The sequence below is a fragment of the Mustela nivalis genome (genome assembly GCF_964662115.1).
Source record: "Mustela nivalis genome assembly, chromosome: 1".
In the NCBI taxonomy this organism is placed as follows: Eukaryota; Metazoa; Chordata; class Mammalia; order Carnivora; family Mustelidae; genus Mustela; species Mustela nivalis.
The window spans coordinates 158,975,051-158,995,136 of NC_139020.1; the positions used below are offsets into that span (position 1 = coordinate 158,975,051).

Below are 20,086 nucleotides of genomic sequence, written 5' to 3' on the forward strand. Positions count from 1 at the left end.
GTGAAATGCTGGGCTCCACCCAGGGTGAGGGAGAGCCGAGGAGGGTGCGGCAGGGGCTGATTTAAGCTTTGCAAGGTCACTCTGCTTGCTCTGGGCACCCAGACAGGAAGGGTGGGTCCAGGCTGGTGGCACAAGAGCCACAGGTCCCACCTTAGACCCCACACCAACTCCTACATGCGCCAAGGTATGTAGTAAGTTTAAACGTTAGAAAAAATTTTTTTTAATTATGATGCATTTACTTTAAAAAAATTTTTTTTACAGATTTTATTTATTTGACAGAGATCAAATAAAGTAGGCAGAGAGGCAGGCAGAGAAAGAGGGGGAAGCAGGCTCCCTGCTGAGCCAGAGAGTCAGTCACAGGGCTTGATCCCAGGACCCTGAGATCATGACCTGAGCTGAAGGCAAAGGCTTAACCCACTGAGCCATCCAAGCGCCCCTTATGATGCATTTTTTTAAAGATTTTATTTATTAGAAAGTGAGCACGAGTGGGGGGAGGGGCAAAAGGAGAGGGAGAGAATCCCAAGCAGATTCCACGCTGGGTACCAGCCCAACATGGGACTTGATCCCATGACCCCAAGATCAGACCTGAGCTGAAACCAAGAGTCGGATCCCTAACCGACTGCACCCCCTACCCCAGACACCCTGATTACGATGCATTTTTTTTTTTTTTAATAGATGCTACAAGGACACCTGGGTTAAGCCGCTGCCTTCGGCTCAGGTCATGATCCCAGAGTCCGATTGAGTCCCGCATGGGGGTCCTTTTTCAGCGGGGAGGCTGCCTTTCTCTCTGCCTCTGCCTGCCACTTTGCCTGCTTGTGCAAGCGCGCTCGCTCTCTCTCTCTGTCAAATAAATAAAATCTTTAAAAAAAATAAAAATAAAAAATAGATACTAGGGACAAAAGTGAACTCACACAGCGAACCCATCTTTTAAAATATTTGAAAGCGTATTTGTTTTGGAACAGATTGTAAGGAAAAACCTAAGGGGGGAGGTTTTGGGGAAATGCTCTGCAGGTCCCTGAGAGAGTGAGACTGGTGAGCTGTGCCTGCCAGCGAGGCACTGGGGCCTGGAGAGTCCGGGTTCCCTGGGACGGTGGCCAGTCCCCTCAGCAGTTCGGCCACAGGGGCGTTCACCAACCACCTCATCACACCTTCCTCCTGTTCTCAGCCGCTTGTGGTCTAAGGTGGGGAAGGTGTTCAGCGCGGTGTTGCAACAATGAAAACAGCCTCAGAGAGCCGTGGGGGAAGGAAATGGTAGTAAGCCAGTGTGGCTCAGCTTCCCGCGGCCCTGAGGTGGCTAGGAGCGCCCTCTGCGCCAACTCAAGATCCTGGTACAGGTTTCACAGAAGGAAAACTGGATTAGCTGAACTCTGACCCGAATAGCAACAGACATGGCTTGTGGTCGGCTTGTCCCCCCCACCCCCACCCCCGGGGAGAGAAAAAGGAGCCACGGTGGGCTGTTGGTGGGGAGGCAAGGTCAGTAAAGTGCTGTGTGCTGAGTCATGCCAGAGCTGGGAGAAGCATTAGGAATCCTGATCCTGTCTTTAAAGTGCTGCTATTTGGTTCATCATGCATTTTTTACATTACTTTTAATTTACATCACATGAGAGCATTACTTATCTTGCTCATGAAAATTCTTGGTGCCCCTTTTACATTGTGTCCAAGGCAAGGGCCTTACTTGGCTTCACCCTGGTCCTGGTCCTGACCCAAACAGTCATTACATGAGGCAGGTCTATAACGGAAATAGAACATATTTTTTCAACCATCAATTAAAATCTTCCCCACTTGCAAAGTGATAGAAATTTAAAAAAAAAAAGAGAGTGATGGTTCTGCATATGTTCTTTCGTCCACCTGGAAAACTGCACAGTCCTCAATGTCCCATCTCACTGCATCGGACCCAAGAGCCCCTGTTGGGGGCTGACGTCTGGTGCTGGCGTCATACAGTTGGATGTGCTCTTGCTAGCACTAGGAGTGGCCTTCATCCCCGAGCAGACATCCTGAAGGCATAAAAATTTCTCACTTGGGGAAAGTCTCACTGGCAGGCCTCAGAGGGAGGGCTGGGGCTTTTAGGCCTCTGGGAGTTTCTATGTCTGAGCCAGCAAGCCACGCTCAGGCTATCCCAGGCCCTTATACAGATGGCTTAAGATCTGAGCATTGCATTGGCGGTGCTGCAACTGGGGCTCTGTCATCGCCTGCCTTCTCTGGTAGGGAGGAGGTATCCTGCACCAGAGTCTTGGACACCTGGGCTGGAGCTCTGAATCTGCTCTGTTTTTGAGCCCATCACTGAATCCCTTGGAGCCTTTGCTGACCAGTCTGAATGAGAACAACACGACCAACCAGCGGAACTCGTGTAGAAATTCCACGGGGCCCCCATGAGGAAGCTCCTGCCAGGAGTGGCAGCTCAAGCAATGTGAATTTCAGTGTGAATTTCCAGTCTTTCCTGGAAGATATAACAGGGACATTTTAGGGCTTACTTTGTAAGTTTTTCTTATCTGTAGCATTTTGGGAATATGCATGCGTTCCTTCTGTTCCCTCTAGACCCCTTTGCCCTCAAGGGTCACCAAACCTTGTTGATTTTACCTCTTCAGTAGCCACGGATTCCCTTTGTCCCCAGTGTCCCCGCCCCAGTCAGGCCTGGCCTCACCTCCACTCATTCTCGCCCCATTGGCATCCTCCAGGCAGATACCGACCCTGGGCCTCCTGTCTTTGAAAGCCTCAGTGCAGGCACGTTGTTCTCAGGCACAGCCTGCTCTCTCCCCTGATACCTGAGCCTGTCCTGCTCTGTGGGCACCTGGCCCACCACCTCCCAGCCTCCCATGCATTTAGCTGTGGCTTCTGGATGTGATCCGAGATACTAAGTGCAGGCTCTGGTTTATTCCTTGAAAGGTACATGCCTGCCCCTTCCTTTCTTCCCCTCGAACAGGCTGGAACAAGGATGCAGTCACCGGAGCTGGAGCAGCCATCTTGGGCCATGTAGTTAAGACTTCCCTGCAGTGAGAGGGGAAGGTAGGAGGAGAAAGAGGCCAGCCTGCCCTTCCCTGCTAGCTTCTATTTTGTTCACGGTTGTGTCCTCTACCCGAGGCCACAGCCTGACAGGTGACCCCCCTCCTACAGGGGCAGCACTGTGTTCCACCAATACCCTCTTCAGTCAGGGCTGTGGGCTCTCTGTGGCTGGTCCTGACTCTGCAGCCACCCCCATGGACCCCTTCACTACACTATCCTTGGGTGCTGCTGTGGGTGCCAACCTGAGCTCCCTCCACCCTCAAGTCCTGCCCTGAGCCCCGTTGCCACAGGGCCTGTGTACTCCACTGCTACTCATCTTTCTGCTCTCCTGCAGGGCTGCCTCTGGGCTGGTCCCCTGTGCTCTCATCGCCCCTCTTCCTGCCCCCACAACTGTTGGACACCGGGTGGCAGGTTTGTGTCCCCCTGTGCTCATTCTGGGGGGCAGCACCAGGACCTGCATCGTGCCCGGTGCAGCAGGCCTCCCTCCCTTCTTGCTCCCCTCCCTCCCTCACTGGACAAGTCTGGAGACCAAAGGCCTAAGCAAGCCCACAGTGTCCTGCAGCTCGGCTCTGGTGGAGGGACAGAGCTACTGTGTAGTCAGGCAGAGAACTCAGATCCTGTCAGAGGGCAGTAGTGTGCTGGCGGTACAGAAGGTGGGGAAGGAACCAGGGAGAGTGTGCTGGCTTTGGACCGGGTGGTTAGGAAAGGCCTCCGAGGTCACCAGCAGGGAGGCTGGTGTGTGGGGGCCCAGGGACACGGGAGGAAGAGGGTGAAGGCCGGGAGGCTAGAAGGCCACCTCTGACTCACTTAACGCCCCCTCCTGTGGCTGTATGGGGATGGCTGAAAGGGCACCCGCTCCCTTCCCTCGAGTCGGGCGCTGTCGCCCTCTGGAAGGAGGGGAAGGCAACAGCCGTTGGGTCAGAGGGAAGTGGCCTATGGCCCTACCCAGGAGGCAGAGTGGAGGCAGAGCTGACTGTGGGACCCCAGACTGGAGGAGGACATGCCCTGAGCCCAGCAGCAGGAGAGCCAAGAGCTGAGTGGACTGGAGCCGCCCGGGGGTTGGGGGTGGGCACTAGCCGTGGAGTCCAGAGCTGTGGGAGGCCCAGGCTCCCCATTACCGGGGGTGGCAAAGTCGGGAGGAGCAAGCCCGCAAGCCACCTGCTCCACGCACAAGTCCCCAAGAATGGAGGCGGGAAAGCCCAGTCCCCACCCACCTGCTTGGGTCAGATGACTCGCTCAGCCCAGACAGCAACACTGCCTCGCAAGGGGGCCCGCTCTTCTCCGTGCCGCACTCCGGGAGCTCTGTAGCGTCGGATGGGACAGACAGACCACACCCACGTGCAGAAAACACCCGGTTTATTAGGATTAGCTGTAACATACATGGTTCCTTTGATAGTTCTGAACGGATCGCGAGTCCCAGTAACGGTACACACAGAGGGTTGTGGCTGAGCTGCAGGGACAGTAAGTGGCAAACTGCTTAGATCACGATAACCCCAATGAGTTTATGTTAGTGATTGGTGAAAGAGAGAAAAGGTAGCATGGGACCTTGCCACAGTGCAGAACAGAGCAGGCGGGTTTCCCAGGCATCCTTTGGTGCCCCCTGGAAGCTGGGAGGGGGGACCTGTGACCATCCACCCCCATCCCTGCAAAGGAGCAACCACCGCCCCCCTCCATTCCCACTGCAAAGGACATCTTTTCCTAGAAGGACTGCCAGGCCTGAACCCCATGGTTTCTGTATGAACCGGGGTGACCTCCGATTTCCAGAGGAAGGGGCTGCCTCCACGTCAGTGCTTGGACCTCGGGTCCCAGGAGGTGTGCGTCTCCGGGGTCCTTCTCTCCTTCTCAAGGCTGGGCCAAGAATGACCTCGCTTCCCTTCCAAACTCAGCTCCTCATCGTGGTGAAGGGATGACTCTGAAGCTCCCAATGTCCGCATGGAGCCGTCACCACTGAGAATGAACTCGAGCCTTGCATAGCTCCCCCAGGACAGGCGGGCCCATAGCCCTGGTGCGGCCCCAGTGGGACAACAGACGCAGCTGGTGTCTGCCTCCCACACCTGCTCCCATTCAGCAGTGGGTGTAGCCATGTCCTTGTCCCCTCCTGTTTTAGGAGACAGTCCTGCTTCCAAATAATTCTTTTTTCTTTTTAATATAGGCAATTTTTAAACCTTTAACCAGATATGTAAATGTGACTGAATATGCCTCTGTCAGAGCTTTCATATGAATAAATCCATGCGTCCAAATCACTCCTGGTCAAACCATGGGCCTGATATTTAATTAGGGAAATGGCCAAGCGGGCACATGTTCTGGGAGAGGCGTCAGGGGTGGGAGGTGAGGTGGCTTCGTGTGACTTGCGTTATCCCAGCTCTGAGCGAGAATTCCTGATCTGGATTTAGGGGTGCCCGAGGTTTGGGGGGTTTGTGGGTGGCATTTCTGTTTTTCCTCAGGCGAGGAGCAGAAACATTCATACAGTGGCCCAATTTGAACAGGCAGGGGCTGACCTTCTCTTTCAGTGCATATTTTACATTTTTCTCCTCCGAAAGAGAAGCCAGAGAAGGGAGATGGGTCACAGAAAGCTTCTTTCTGTGGGGCCATGGGCCCTGCCCTCTCCCTGCCCCTACCCCCACCCCCCGCCCACTGCCCAGAAGGGCAGGAGAACACAGACCTCACCCCCAGGTCAGCATGACTTCTCATTGGGGCCAGGGGTCTGCCCTCTGGAGGGTGACCAGTGCTTGGCTATGCCATGGTCAGGGCCCCTGGAAGGAGAGCAGGGGGACCCTCCCCTCTGGGGACCCAGAGCAAGTCCCAGAACAGGGCGTGGGTGAAGGGCAACAGTTCCCACCACTGCAGGAAGAGAGGTGGGAGACCCAACTCCCAGTCCCCAAATTCAGAGGGCCTGGCCCGGGAGCAGCCGCCTCATCCAGGGCCTTGAGGTCCCTGGACTGCACCCTGCGGGCGGAGCAGGCGTCCCCCTCGCGGGTCCACCCCCACCCAGGGTCATATGTGCACTAAGGAGCTTCGAGGTAACAACAGTCCCATTTGAAAGTGAAAGGTTTCCCCCCCTACCCCCGCCGCAGTGGCCGGTGTTCCCCATTTATTGCTGGCGCTAAGGGAAGGCCCAGGGTGGGCAGGCGGGGTTTGGCACCTGAGAAAGGCAGGTCAGGCGCTGCGGGGCCCTCTGCTGGGAAAGGTGGGCCCATGCCAGCCCTCGCTGGCCCCTCCTGTCCCAGCCTCCGGGAAAGGGGGTTGTGAGTGGGGGGTCGGTGCTGCAGCCCTGGGCAGGGCCATGGAGTCAGGACTCTCCTCTTCTGCCACCAGAGGGAGCTATGCTGCCAGAACTGAGGCTCCCAGGGTGGCTGTGGGCAGGCCAGGACCAGGGACACGCCTGGCACCGCCCACTGCTGGCCCTGCTTCCAGGGGTCACCCCTCAACCTAGGGCCCTGCGGCCAGTTTGTCCCATCCTGTGCAGGGGCATCAGGCTCCCACACTTGGTCCCACCCACCCACCCACCCAAATAATCCCTGCTTTAGAATATACATTATATATTAAATGTTTCCTCTTCAATACATTTCCCTCTCATAGTGTCAGGTCCAACCAGTCCCACAGGGGAGAGCAGCCTCTGAATGTGTAAAGCACTCAGTGGGCAGCCTCGGGTTCCCCAGGCAACAAGGAGGGGTTCCTGCCCAGTCCTCTTCGTGTGGGCCAAACCTCATCCCGTCCCAAAGCCTAGCTCCAGGCTGACAAGGAGCTGACATGGGTGGCATGGGCGGCTCCTCGTGCCAAGGAAGTCCCGGGCATGTTCTGGGCCTCGGAGTGCAAGGGAGTCTGCCCCGGGGGAGCTGTCCCTGCCACCACATCCCACAGCCAGAGAAAGGCCACAGAGCGGGGCTAGTTGGGGAGGGTCCTGGGGTGGGGGCTGGAGGGAAGGGCGGTGGGGGGTGCTGGGAGACTCCTCTAATTATTGCAGTCAGGTGTTCGAGGAACACCAGGAGTTCCTGGGAACCTTGTTGGGGGAGGGGCGCGGGGGAGGAGGCAGGGCAGAGGCTTCACTTGGTTTTAAGGACATCGGAGCACATCTCCTCCCTGTGACCCCTCTCCATTTTTTCGCAACGTGTCTACACCTTAAGGTAGACCCAGTAGCAGGCAGCCTGGTATACAACAAAATCGACAAAATCGTGCTAGGGATTCCTCCAGTCTGTGATTTCCTCCCCCCTCCCCCGGCAAGCCACGCGTGAGAAGCCAGCCTCTGCCCGTCCTCTGCCCAGGTCCCCGACCGTGCGCCGGCCACGTAGCCGGTGCGCTCAGGGTGGGGACCCCGTTCCCGCCGCCCCTGTTCTTTGGGAGACCCACATGTTTATTTCACGGAAGACGGAGTTGGTTACTTCAGGAAGCTCTTTGTGGAGAATGTGGTAGGCACCTTCGTAAATCTGCAAATTGGGAAAGACAGGAGGTCAGGGCCACAGGAGGGGACAGGTGCAGCACGGCCGGGGCTCCAGGCACACCCCCCTGCGCCAAGGGCTCCCTTCTATATGCTGTCATTGCCTTCTGATCAGGTGGTGGTTCAGATACATTTAAATGTCCCATCCTGTTCCAGCAGTCCCTTCTTAAATCAACTCACACCCTTCTTTGACTCTCTCTCTCCAGCTATGGACCTGTCTGTGCCTCCATCTCAAAAGGGTGATTTCCACTCTCTGTCTACACATCCCTGCCTTCTGTCTGGTGCGCATCTTATTCCATCCTCACTTTCCCTCCCACCAGCGCTCAGGAGCGTTCTTGGCACGGGCTCCGGTGACCTTCACGTTGCAGGAGTCAGGGAACACTTTCTGCTTTCATATGATTTGACTACTCAGCGTCTTTCAAAAGTTGGCCAGTGTTAACCTTCTAGAAACCCTCTCCTCTTGTGGTTTGCACGGATTTCTACCCTTCTGGTTGTTTCCCTGCCTTGCCAGCAGCCCCTTCTCAGTCTAAGCTTACCCATGGCCCTGCCGACCTCTGTGGGCTGGTGTGGCCTACAGGCATGGCCGTGGCCCTCCGCCTCCCTCCCTGGAGTAACCCCGTCCGGTCTCGTGGTTTGAAAACCATCCATGTGGTGGTGACTCAGGAATTTCTGTCTCCAGCCAGACCTCTCTCTGAACTCTAGATGTGTATATTTGACTGTTGAATTGCCATTTCCAGTGGGACTGCTAATAGGCACCTCCAAATTTCCTATTTTTAATACCGTGTTAAGAAATATAGCATAAAACTTGCCACCTTAATCATTTTCAAGTGCATAGTTCAGTAGTGCTAAGTATATTCACGTGGTTGGGCAAGAGATCTCTAGAACTTTTTCATCTTGCAAAACTGAAACTCTGGCCCCATTAAATTCCCTCTCCTCATTCCCCATTGCCCTGGGCAACCACCATGCTACTTTCTATTTCTATGGTTTTTTGACTACTTTAGATATTGCATACAAGTGCAATCATACAGTACTTTTTCTTTTGCAATTGGCTTATTTTATTGAACATAATGTTCCTAAGGTTCACCCATGTTGTGACATGAGTCAGAATTTCATTCATTTTTAAGGCTGAATACTATTCTATTGTTGGTCTGGACCACATCTGATTTATCCACTCATCCATCGATGGACAACTGGATTGATTCCACCTCTTAGCTACTGTGAACAATGTCTCTATGAACATGGATGTGCGAATACCTTTTAGAGACACCGCTTTCCTTTCTTTTTCTGAGTTTTCTTTCTTCCTTCCTTCATTCCTTCCTTCCTTCCTTCCTTTCTTTTTCTTTTCTTTCTTTCTTTCCTTCCTTCCTTCTTTCTCTCTCTCTCTCCCTCCCTCCCTTTCTCTCTCTCTCTTTTGAAAGCATGGGGGGAGGGGCAGAGGGCGAGGAAGAGAGAATCTCAAGCAGGCTCTGAGCTGAGCGCAGGGCTGGATCTCACCACCCTTAGATCATGACCTGAGCTGAAATCAAGGTTTCAGCTGACTGAGCCACCCAGATGCCCCAGTCTTTTTCCGAATTTCTATTGAAACTCTCTAATAGGTAGCTCCAAATGAAATTCTTGATATTCCCCAGATCTCGCTCCCATGTTACCCATCTCAGAACACATGCCGCACCTCCTCTCTGTACAAGCCTACCGCCCAGGACTCGCCCTGGTCCCTCTATCACCATCCCTCCCAGCCGGCTCCCGCCCTCCACTCGTGTCTCCACATGGCAGCTGTGAGGCCACCTGGAGAATTGAAGTCAGCACAGGCCACTCTCCAGCCCCAGACACGCCAGTGGCCCCTCGTGGATCCGAGAGAAAATGTCCTGACTCTCCAGGGACACACAGGACAGGACTCCCCGTCCTTGCTCAGCTCACACACCATGATCTCACCAACTGGGGGTCTTCGTGATCGTTCTCCTTTGGTCTGGAATGCTCTTCGGCCATTCTCCCTGAGCACCCCATCTGAAGTAAGAGCTTCACCATTGCCTCTGGTCACCCAGCCCACCCCTGGCACCAACCCCCTGCCTCATCAACCCAGTCAGATTTCTGTTTATTGCTCATTCTGCTGGGATGCAGGCCACATGGGAGAGTAGGACTCGGCCTGTATGTTCCCCAGACCTGGCACAGAGTAGGTGCCTGTGAGTGGCTGAATTAATGATTAACCAAGTGGTCTTCCTGGTGCCAAGGCCAGGGTGGGCCGTGGGAGGCTCCTACTTTCTGGCTGCAGGCCGGCCTGCTTTTTCATGCCCCACCCCCCGACCCTGGGCAGTAACAGCAGCCAGCCTTCCTTTCTCTTTTCTCCTTTCTCTTCATCCACAGACCCACATCTGATGGTTGGTGTTGGCTGGGGTCTGTACTTCCTAATGGTGCAAGGGGAGCACCTGATGGCCGGTAGGGATGCGAGCATCCCTGTCAGCAAGGTGCAGGGAGGAGAGGGCCAGGAGCTCGAGCCGAGGACCTGAGTTCGAATCCCGACTCTGCCACTCAGTAGGCGTGGAATCTGTGTGACTTGTCTCCTCTCCCTACAAGCCCCAGGTGCAGGGCCCCCACATGTGGTGGCTGGGGCTGCGGTATCACCGTCAAAGATGTGTCTGCTCAGGAATGCACCCCGGGGCTGTGTCTGTCCAGCCAGCCACGGAGAGCCACTTTAAGGAGCAGCTGTCCCCTGACGGGTACCCAGCAGACGTTCCTCTAGCTGGGACTCTTCCCAGTTCCATCAGGCAAACAAGATGGGCTCATCTCAACCCCACGACAACATGTGCCATTGTGAAAGCTACTCCGAGGTGGTGCCTTGTGGTCTGTTGTGTCTGACATGGCACGCGGCTAAGCCACAGGTGCTGTCCCCTCTGCAGGGCATGCTCTTAAAGAATCCCTCGAAGACCAGATCCCAGCAGGAACCCTGCCCATGTGTGCTCAGTGGCCCCGGTGATGGCAGCTGAGCTGGGACCTACTGCTGCTGCTGCTGCTGCCGCCGCCGCTGCCTCAGGGAGCCGGGCAGAACACAGGCCCTTGACCTTGGTCACGACAGAGCTGAACACACCCCCTCTGGGGCTTCTTTTGCTCAGTGCCTGGCTGCAAGTGTTCTTTCTGAACTGCTAACTTCTCAGTATTCCCTCCTTCTCCCTTTAAGCTCTGTCATGAGAACGGTCAGCCAGTGGTTCACGCACTCCCTTAGAATTAACACATCCCTGGGATTTCTGGTGCTTATTCCCAGGGCGGGGAACAGGGGTCACCAGTGCCACCTTCCCCCAGCCTTGGGGGATTGGTGCCGGGGTAAGGGGGCAGCTGCTCACCTTGAGCGTCTTGTCCTGGCTCTTGGCGGATTCCATGAGCAGGTAGGCCCCTTTGCTGTCACAAAGGCGGTCGGCAGAGCCCTGGAGCAGCAAGAAGGGCAAGGTCAGCTTGGGGAGGGCCCGCTCCACCCGTGTGACGGCGTTGAGCAGCTGGATGCCGAAGCACACCTTCAGACCTGCCCGACAGATGAGTGGGTCCGTGTTGTAAAGCTCCACCTGCAGGCAGAAGAGACAGAGATTTCCATCAGTCTGTGGCTAGGGTTGCGGGCTCCAGGTCCAGAGAAGCAGACCTATTCCCCAGCAGTCTTCCTTCTGCTCAGGCCTGAATAGCTGGTTCCATTCGGGTGAGCTGGGTCTACGGTGTGGGTGCCAAGAGCTGGCAGCGTGGCCGGCCCTTCCAGAACCCAGACTTGCACTCCTTCCGGAGCCTCTTCTTCCGGGCTCTGCCGCAGTCCACATTCATACACGTGCGCACAGACTGTTCCAAAGCACGCACTGGTCACTCAAAAGGTGTAAGCAGTGTCCTGTTGTTTTCTGTGATGATTTCACTCAGGGATGGCTCTGAAGATGTTCTGGTGTTAGCTTGTGTGGATTTGGTTTTCTTCCCTTAGTGTCTGCCTGGCTGCAGCGGGTGAGGAGAGCCCACGTGAGCTGAAGGCCCTGGGGCTGGTGGGAGGGGTTCCGAAGGCACATGGGAGCAGCGAGCCTAGCGGCAAGTCTGGGGTCCAGAGGTTGCCTGCTGCCCTGACTAGGAGCCTGTTGACGCCTTTATCATGTCTGCGCCTTCGTGGGATGTGCCTGGAGGCAGGTCCTCCCTCCTAACCGTCAGCCCACTGGACCTGACCCTGACACCCTGTTCCCTGTTCATGGCTCCTAAGCCCACCCAGTCTTTGGTGGGGCAGCCCTGGAACCCTGTCCTGCTCTTTCTAGCCCAGATTACTTTCTGCCTTGACTCTTTCTGCCTTTGAGGGAACAGTGAGCTGCCTGTTCCCTCTGGCCTGAGATGGGGTATCTGTCAGAATCTGGGTACCAAGTTTCTGGAACTCTCTGAGGCCCATATAGGCAGGTGGGAGACCACAATGCCCCTTCACTCACTTTCCTCATCCTCGCCAACAGGATCTTAGATAGTTGGAGAAGTGCCTTGTGATGTCAGGACTGGGTGAGGGAGCAGAGAAGCTATGGGGACAAGATGTCCAGGAACAGTGGTCTCGTGAGGCGCCAGAGTGTCCACAGTGTCCGGACTCTGATTCTCTGAACGAGGGGGCTCCATCTCCCCTTCCTCACTACCCCCTACAGGGCCTGGGCCAGAATCCTGGATCCGTGCCAAAGGGGACAGGCTGTCCTGGGTTAGTGCTGGCATCCCCGGACTCCTCGCATGCTGGGGACTGAGCACAGCAAACCAGACCATTTGTGAAAAGCCATGCAAGAGGGAATAGCCACTTTCTGCAGCTGAGCTGGTATGACTCTTGCAGGGCTGGGCCATCTGTCTGGGGGCAGGGTGGGGACAGTGCATGGCCACAGCAAGGGATCAATAGGGGTCTGTAAGGAAACCTCTTAGAGAGAGGGCTGTCGGGTCCACGATAGCTCTGGGCTGAAAGTGTGTCTCAAACTGACGCTAACAGGAACAATGGCAACGGCAGCACCCATGACCTGACACATGACCCAGGGTGTCACATGTAGGATCACATTTGGTAAAAAGAAATAAGGACAGCTAACATTTATTTCTGAGCTCTCCCACCAGTTTGGCCCTAAGTGCTCAACCCGTTTAAGCTTCACGACCTTCATAAGCACACTGCGTGAAGAGGAATGGTTCTTGTGATCCCTGTTTTGCAGAGGAAGAACCTGTCATTAGCTTCCCAATTCTTGTTCTCCCCTATAGAACCCTGGATGTTTGGTTTGGAACACTACCACTCAGAATAAAGAACTACATTTCCCAGCCTCCCTTGCAGTAGTGTGATCATGTGACCATATCCTAGCCAATAGGAAGTGAGCACCAATGCCAGGTGCAACTTCTCATCAAGGCTTGTCTTCCTGTTGCCCCCTTTCCTCCTCCTACCAACGAGGGCAGAACACAGCAGGAGAAGGGAGAGAGGTGAGGCCACACAGACAAGGGCTGCACCCTGGAAACAGCGAGAAAAAGATGAGAGCCTTTGGCTGTGAGAAGTCACTGTGCAGAGAAATGAGCGTCTCTCCTATTAAACCCCTGCTGTTGTGGTCTGGTCCTGGCAGGCTGGTGAGCCCAGGCTAGCCGTGCTCCATGTGATCCTGCAGGTCCCTGTCTGCCAGGAATGTGTGCTAATGTGAGCACAGGGCCAGAGCCCATTATGTCCTTCCCAAAGCCGCCCAACACTTTGCCCTGCTGACCCAGACCTTCCTGGGCATGCGAGGGCCCTGGAGGAATCTGTTTAATTGCTCTGACAGCCCAAGTGTCTTCCTGTCACGTCTTCCTGCTTCGTTTTTCCATGTCTTGATCACGTAGGCCCTGTTTACACAATGGTCTTATTATGGGCCCAGGGAAGGAACTAGCAGATGTGTTGGGGAAAGGGCAGGCCCTGGTGTGAACCTGGGTGGAAGCCGAGGGGCAGAGGGAAACTGGGACCAGGAGGGAAAGGAGGACCATACCATGCAGAAAAACTGAGGCTCAGAGGGCCCAACCCTCCCTTCCTCCCCGCAAGTAACCATCTGGCCCAATCATGGCAGACTTTGTTTGTTGAGAGCTTAAGATCTAAATCTTCCCAAAGTCCTCCTTTTGGGTGGGAATGTCTCCTGTCACCCCCAGGAAGGAGACAGACAGGGGTCTCCCTCCTACACCAGCCCCAAGCCCTGAGCACTTGTCAGGAGAACTTGCCCATTCAAAACCAGAGACCAAAGAGTCAGTCCCAATCGATGACTTACTGTAGCATTCCATCTCCATGACATTCTTGAAATGACAAAATGAGAGAACAGGTTAGTGGTTGTCAGAGCTCAGGAGGGGTGAGGTGGGTGGGAAGTGGAGTAGATGTGGCCATAATGGGCAAAAAGAGGAATACTGTGGTCATGGGGATGTTCTGGGGCTTGACTGTATCAATGTCAGTATCCTGGTTATGATACTATCCTATGGCTTTGCAAGATGTCACCAACAGGGGGGACCTGGGTAAGGGTACCTGGGATCCCTCTGTACTGTTTTATTTTTAGAAGTACATATGAATCATAATTTTCTCCAAATTAATTAAAATAATTAAAAACACATACCAGGGCGCCTGGGTGGCTCAGTCAGTTAAGCGGCTCAGATCATGATCCTGGAGTCCCAGGATCGAGTGGCTCCCTGCTCAGTGGGGAGTCTGCTTCTCCCTCTGACCCTTCCCCCCTCACGCTCGCTCTCTCTCTCTAAAATAAATAAATAAAATCTTTAAAACACACACACACACACACACACACACACACACACACACACCGCAAAGAACCAGTCTTTGGTACTCTCTCTCACACCCAGCTCCCTCTATTTTTGGACCACAGCTGGTCCTGCCAGCTGAGAACAGTGTCTGCTGGGAACATAGCAGCCAGAGGCTGATCTGAGTCCAAGGGACTGAATTCCTGCTCCAGACAAATGACTCCTGGGGCACCTCCACTGGCTGAAACTTGAAGTCTCAGAACAACATAAGGAAGACTAGAGGAGTGAGGCCTACCAACCTTGATACCTCCTAGCTATGTGATCTGGACAAGGCTCTTCTCTCCTAGACCCAGTTTGCTAATCTTGTGAAATGGGATGATGGTAGAAGTGCCTTGGGAGATTCAGTGAGATGATAAAGCCCTAGTGCCAAGCCCAGTGTCTGGGCCACAGCGGTGGAGATGATGTGTGGGTGGCATCTGAGTCTGACACTGGGAAGCAAGGAGAGGAGAACCGCTCTTTGCTGGAGCAGAACAGGGTCTGCTTCAGAAACCCCAACCCACGAGGTCTTGGATGAGGCCCTTCTACTTCCTGGGCCTCAGTTTCCCTGTAGAGGGGACCTCAAAGATTCTCCTTGGGTTATAAGTCTGATAAGCTGAGAGTATTTTCCTGGCCTCCTAGGTGTGTTTAGTGACCCTCTAGCCCCTCGCTGTTTTCTGAGGCTCTGAGGGCTGTTAGCAAGGTTGAACTTGACAGTCAGGGAGGGATGTGGCCACTGGGACTTCTGACTTCTGCACATAGTGTCCCTGTGGGAAGAAAACTTTGCCCCAAAGCACAGTAAATATAGCTGCAATCCACAGCTGGGAGTTTTCTTAAACTTTTGGTCGAGCAAATTCTGGGCCCCACCCCTATTGTCAACTCTCGTGACCTATTTTTAGAAAATCAGTTCTGTGATGAAAAGCTGAATTCATTTTTGATTAGAATTATATTAAAAATAACTCACATACTGAGCCCTTAACTCTGCCCCAGATGTTATATTAAGTGCTTTTCTTGTATTTGCTCATAGAAACTTCTCAGGAACCCTATGCAGCGACTAGTGTTATTACCGCCATTCTGTACGTGAGGAGCCCAAAGCCCAGAGGGGCTAGGTGACTCACCCAAAGTTACACAGCAAGTAAGGGGCAGAGCCAGGATAAGAACATAGGCCACTGGGCTCCATATAAGCGTTCTTAACCACTCACCAGGCTAGGCTCCCTGTCCAGAGAAGAGAAAGTACAAGTGGGTCTTGTGCACAAAGAGGGCCAGGAGTTGTGGAGGTGGCCCTCCCCAGAGAAGGAAGGGGTGGGTCCTTGGTGAGGACAAGAAACCTCCAGGCCTGAGAGATAATGAAGTGACCTGGTGGGCCGCAGAGGTTGCCTTCCTTCACAGGCTGCCCAAGGGGATCGGGGGGGCTCCCTCGGGGCTCAGACCCACATGACACCATCTGCAGGATGGCAGAGGGGAGGCAGGGGTCTTGCCTAACTTGGCACAAAGCCTCCCCAACTCAGTTGACTGAAGGCAAGCCCTGTTCACCAGGATGCCCAAGGCTATGACTACTGGAGTGGGCGCCCAACTTTGGTGCTTGAAGTTCTTGAACTAGCCAAGAACCACCAGAAATAAGGACACTTCCGTTCCATTGTGGTTATAAAAAGGATTAATTGGGATCAGCTTTTGTGGATGAGTTACCACTTAATCAGAAATATATGAATTATTGAACATTCTTTCCCAAGAATTACTTTTTCTATTAAGCTTGAACTCGTGGACATTCTGGTCTCTGCCTTTTGGAGCCATGAGATGGGCTGGCAGGTCATGACCCTGGGCCTGTGGTTGCAGGTGGTTTGCACAAACCCAGCATGAGTGATATAGACAAACAGCCCTGCTCGTTCCTTTGGAGTGGGGCTCCCTGAACTGTGACCCCCAAAATCCAGACACAGCTACTGAGTGGTCACCAAAAGAAGGGGAAAAGCAGCCACCATATTCACCACCCAGTCACATTGGCCACAGCCACCTTTTCAGAGGCCCAGGGACCAACTAAATGGTAAGGGGAATAAGAAAGCATTACAGAGATCTCACAAGACCAACTCCCTAACAGCTGGTCACAAAATAGCAAGATATGTGATCATGAGTCTTAAAATCAAAAGTTGGAGGCAACTAAGGAAATCAGAATATGGTGTAGCTAGACGATGGGGTAGGGAATTCCTATCACTTTTCCAGCGTGAGATAATGGCATGGGGTTACGTGTAAATATCCTCCTTCTGGTTTCTTCCTCTTGGGCAACACAGGCTGAAGTATTCAGGAGTTTAGGATCCTGGTGTCTGCAATGTAACTTCCAAAAGGTTCAGCCAAAACAGCGTATCCAATTTATGACACTGGACTGGGCAATGATTTCTTGAATATAATATCAGAAGCATAGGCAACATAAGAAAAAAGTAGGTAAATGGGACCACATGAAAATGGAGACCTTCTGTGCATCCAAGAACACTACCAACATAGTAGAAAGGCAAGCTACAGAATGCAAGACAATACTTGCAAATAATATACAGCATTAGGATCTAGAATATATAAAGAGCTCCTGCAACTCAACAACAACAAAACACAAAAAGCAGAGAGAACTTGAACAGACGCTTCTCCAGGGAAGATACAGAAATAGTTGATAAACACATGAAAAGATACTCAACATCATTATCCATTAGAGAAATGCATAAACTCAAAAGTATCAAAAGCAGGGTCTCGAAGAGATATTTGCACACCCATGTTCACAGCAGCATCATTGACAGTAACCAAAAGGTGGAAGCCACCTAGGCATCCATCGATGGACAAATGGATTAATAAGGCATGGTCTGTGTGTACTATGGACTATTATCCCATTATCCCACCCTATAAAGATGGTTGTGACACCTGCTACAGCTGAATGAGTTTTTTAAAGAAATGGTGCTAAGCAAAATGAGCTAGTCACAAGAGGACACCTACTATATGGTCACAGTCATACAAGGGCCTTAGAATAGTCTAGTTCCTAGTGACAGAAAGTAGGATGGTGGCTGCCAAGGCCTGGAGAGAACGGGGAACAGAGAATTACTATTTACTCAGGACAGAGTGTCTGTTTGGGAAGATGAGAAAGTTCTAGAGATGGTGGTGGTTAAGGCTGAATAACACTGGGACTGTAATTTATGCCCTTGATCTATACATGTAAAAATGGTTAAGATGGTAAATTTTATGTTCTGTATATAGTACCACCATAAATTTTTAAAGAGATAAAATAGATATCCATACTGATATTTTCATATTTAAGCATGGATTCAACAAGCACAGCGGAATATTTCCAGTTGGTGGATGTCGGGGAAGAGTCTATGGGAGAGCTTGTACTACCATGGGGACTTTTCTGTAGATCTGCAATTTTCCATGATTAAAGTTGGAGGACAAAGGTCATCTCCCCCACACTCCAAGTTTTTAGGTTCTTTATTTGGTTTCCCTTTGCCAGTGGAAGCCAAACATCCCTCAGGTAGGCCTGCGGCAGGGAGACCCCTGTGGGCAGAGTCCACTATTCAGGGTTAGTGTGTGCCTAGGTCATTTCATGCCAAGGCTTGGCAAGTTGGCTGCATCCTCACGTGATTGGGGGTCCAGATCTTAGCTCCTGTGTGGCTTCGAGGTAATTGAGTGTGTTCTGAGAGAGTGAGGCCCAGGGTTATTCCCATGTGAACCTAGCCAAGGGCGTGGCTTCTTTCTTCTTGGATCCCATGAAGGTACTTGGGAGAGAAGCCGCAGGGCAGGGAGAGCACCCCATGGTCTCTGGTCTAGCTGGCAGCTGGGACGACCCCTGACGGTCTCCCTGCCAACTCACTGGCTTGTCCATTGCCGTTTGAGCTGCTGCCCAGAGGAACCTGCCTCTCTCAGAGTTGGTGGCAGAAGGAGAGCAGAAGGAGAGGCAGAGAAGGTGGGCAGCAAGCATGCGAGGGGGTGGAGTGGGTCAGGTGCGTGGACCCCTCGTGTGCAAGGGCCGAGAACCAAGCTAGACCAAGCCCTGTGCTCCCTGTTGGGCACTCCCATATGGACACAGACATTCCAAGAGACATTCTAACAGCCTGTTTTTTTGTTTTGTTTTGTTTTGTTTTGTTTTAAGGTGTTAGTAAATTATTAGCTACTTCAAACAGACAAGTCCTCTGCGGGGCACGTGAGCTAGGAATGATGGAGAATCACAAAATAAAATCAGCTAACCAAACCGGGCATACTGGAAAGTTAATAACCAGTTCTCAGAGGGGTTTTCTGTGGGAGGCTGTGTCCTGGGGACAGAGTGGGAGGCTGGGCCTATCTTTAGCTGTGGGGACAATTAGTCAAAAGCCTCGGTGATGGCCAAGCTTTCCAAACCCAGGCGGGAGCCATCCGAGGGCCCTGGGCAGATAGGGCCTCCTCACAGAGGGGGTGGGAGTCATGCGGGCAAGAGGGGCAAGGGAGCCTCATCCTCAGCCTGGGGGTACCTCTGAAATGCCGGGCAGGGGTCTGGGGCGGCGCCCCCCACCCCCAGGAGGAACGAAAGGAAGAGAGCTGGCCACCGCTAACAGCAATCCGGGTGCCTGGAACCCACCATATGGCCCCACTGGCAGGAGCGCTGGCAGCCAGGATGCGCTTGGAGGGCAGCCAGCATATTTATAGAAAACAGACGTGGTCCCGAAGATAAATCGCCTCCATGTACACACAGTGGATGCCCCTCGCAGAGGGGATGATCAGAATCACAGCCCGGCCTTCCTCCCAGTCTCCACCTGCTCCACAGGCAGGATGGAGCTCAGAGACAGCAGGGTCTTCTGCACGTGTGGATTTGGGGGGTTATCTGTGGTTTGAGGGTGTGAGGAGATCGTCAGCAACCTCCTCCCTTCACCTCTTGCCCCAACATCCTTGGCCGGAGAACTATTTAGAACATTTGAGGCTTTTCAGAGTGGGAGGGATTCATCCCATTGTGAAACCCCCACGACTGCGGGGGGGTATGGTGACCACATCAGCACTCCAGTGTTCTGGTCAAGGATGCTAAATGTGTAGACAAACACAAAAAAACTGCCCAAGTGGCAACTTCTTTGTTCTCAAGATTTTTGTGCCAAGGGCACTTGGCTCAGAGTAGAGAGATCTGGGCTCAAATCCTTACTTAGTAGCTGTGTGTCCTTGGGGAAGTGACTTGCCCTCTCTGCGCCCATGCTGCACAGATCCAGAGACTGGTAGCAAGCTGGCATCCGGGAGCTGTGGCAGGATACAAGGGCTCCAGGTGTGACTCGGAAGAAGGCTACGACCGCTGCACACTGGCTGGTGTCAGGACAATTATAAGGCATTTTGGGCTGTATTCCCAGAGGCTTCGCACCTCCTGGGAGAACGTGCCTCCGTGGGCTGGCTAGTGACCGTGCCGTGGTGCTGTGAGTAAAGGGTGTCATGCTGACAGGCCTGGGTGGCTTGTGAGAACACCTGCCACAGCAAAGCCCAGATGCACGTTGGGCTTTTGACACTCAGAGCCGCCTGCTTCCCCACAGACAGACTTCCAGACCTTCCAAGAGCCTGCGGCCCCTTCCACCGGGTCCTGCTTTAGTGAGCTTGTTAGGCGAATGTCTCTTTTCTTTTGGGGGCTTTTATAACTGCAGGGCTCCGTGAGAAATATCTTAGCTAAAGATGTGCCTTAAGACACCCTGATGTTAGATCCGGGGAGGTGCCTTTTCTGAACATATTTTCCCCCTGGGCGTTGCTATTTTTAAGGCTCAGCAGAATGTTCAAAGGGAGTTTCAGAGCAGCGAGGAGCGAGGGGCCGATTCTCTCCGTGGAAGAATGGAAACTCTTGCTCCTTGTTTATTTCAACTGGAGTCCAGCCTTCAGGCTGACTGGCTACCTCCCTTCCTCTGAGTTTCCCAGCAGGGAAATGGATTAGCATTTCTAAAGAATCAC

The 20,086-nt window shown here is 53.3% G+C and overlaps 1 protein-coding gene across 3 annotated transcripts in view; it reads right to left on the bottom strand.

Moving 5' to 3' along the window:
• Positions 1-4,339: 4,339 nt before the first annotated feature.
• The window catches only part of MGLL (monoglyceride lipase), a 225,459-nt gene continuing 209,712 nt past the window's right edge, over positions 4,340-20,086 (bottom strand). For all 3 annotated transcript variants that reach the window (XM_082747138.1, XM_082747137.1, XM_082747136.1), the window contains exons 7-8: positions 10,768-10,983; positions 4,340-7,424 (exon numbers count right to left, since the gene is read on the bottom strand). In XM_082747138.1, the coding sequence (XP_082603264.1) occupies positions 7,299-7,424; positions 10,768-10,983 (342 nt within the window). In that variant the 3' untranslated portion in view covers positions 4,340-7,298. The remainder of the gene's footprint in view (positions 7,425-10,767; positions 10,984-20,086) is intronic.